The sequence below is a fragment of the Pterocles gutturalis genome, unplaced genomic scaffold (assembly GCF_000699245.1).
Source record: "Pterocles gutturalis isolate BGI_N339 unplaced genomic scaffold, ASM69924v1 scaffold31613, whole genome shotgun sequence".
Classification (NCBI taxonomy): Eukaryota; Metazoa; Chordata; class Aves; order Pterocliformes; family Pteroclidae; genus Pterocles; species Pterocles gutturalis.
The window spans coordinates 1-286 of NW_010126643.1; the positions used below are offsets into that span (position 1 = coordinate 1).

General features: G+C 66.8%; 1 protein-coding gene across 1 annotated transcript in view; it reads left to right on the forward strand.

Moving 5' to 3' along the window:
- Window positions 1-4: 4 nt before the first annotated feature.
- FST (follistatin) overlaps window positions 5-286 on the forward strand; it is a gene marked incomplete at its 5' end in the record, with an annotated part of 4,407 nt that continues 4,125 nt past the window's right edge. The window contains one exon of the mRNA XM_010079058.1: window positions 5-80. Within this exon, the coding sequence (XP_010077360.1) occupies window positions 5-80 (76 nt within the window). The remainder of the gene's footprint in view (window positions 81-286) is intronic.

Here is a 286-nt window from a genome sequence, read left to right on the forward strand (position 1 = left end):
GGAAGAGGATGTCAACGACAACACGCTCTTTAAGTGGATGATTTTTAACGGAGGAGCCCCGAACTGCATCCCGTGCAAAGGTGAGGGGGTGCTGGGTGCCTGCTCGCTGTCCGGGACTGGGCTGGGGGAGGAGGAGCGGGGAAGGAGCGGGGAGGGGGGCGCAGCGCGGTCCTCCTGCTTCCTGCATCGGAGGGGCTTGAGGAGCCTCTGGTACCAGCCCCGGGATCAGTGAGGGGATCCCCATTGCTGCTCGGCCACCGTGCACATGGCGGGGGGGGGGGGGGGG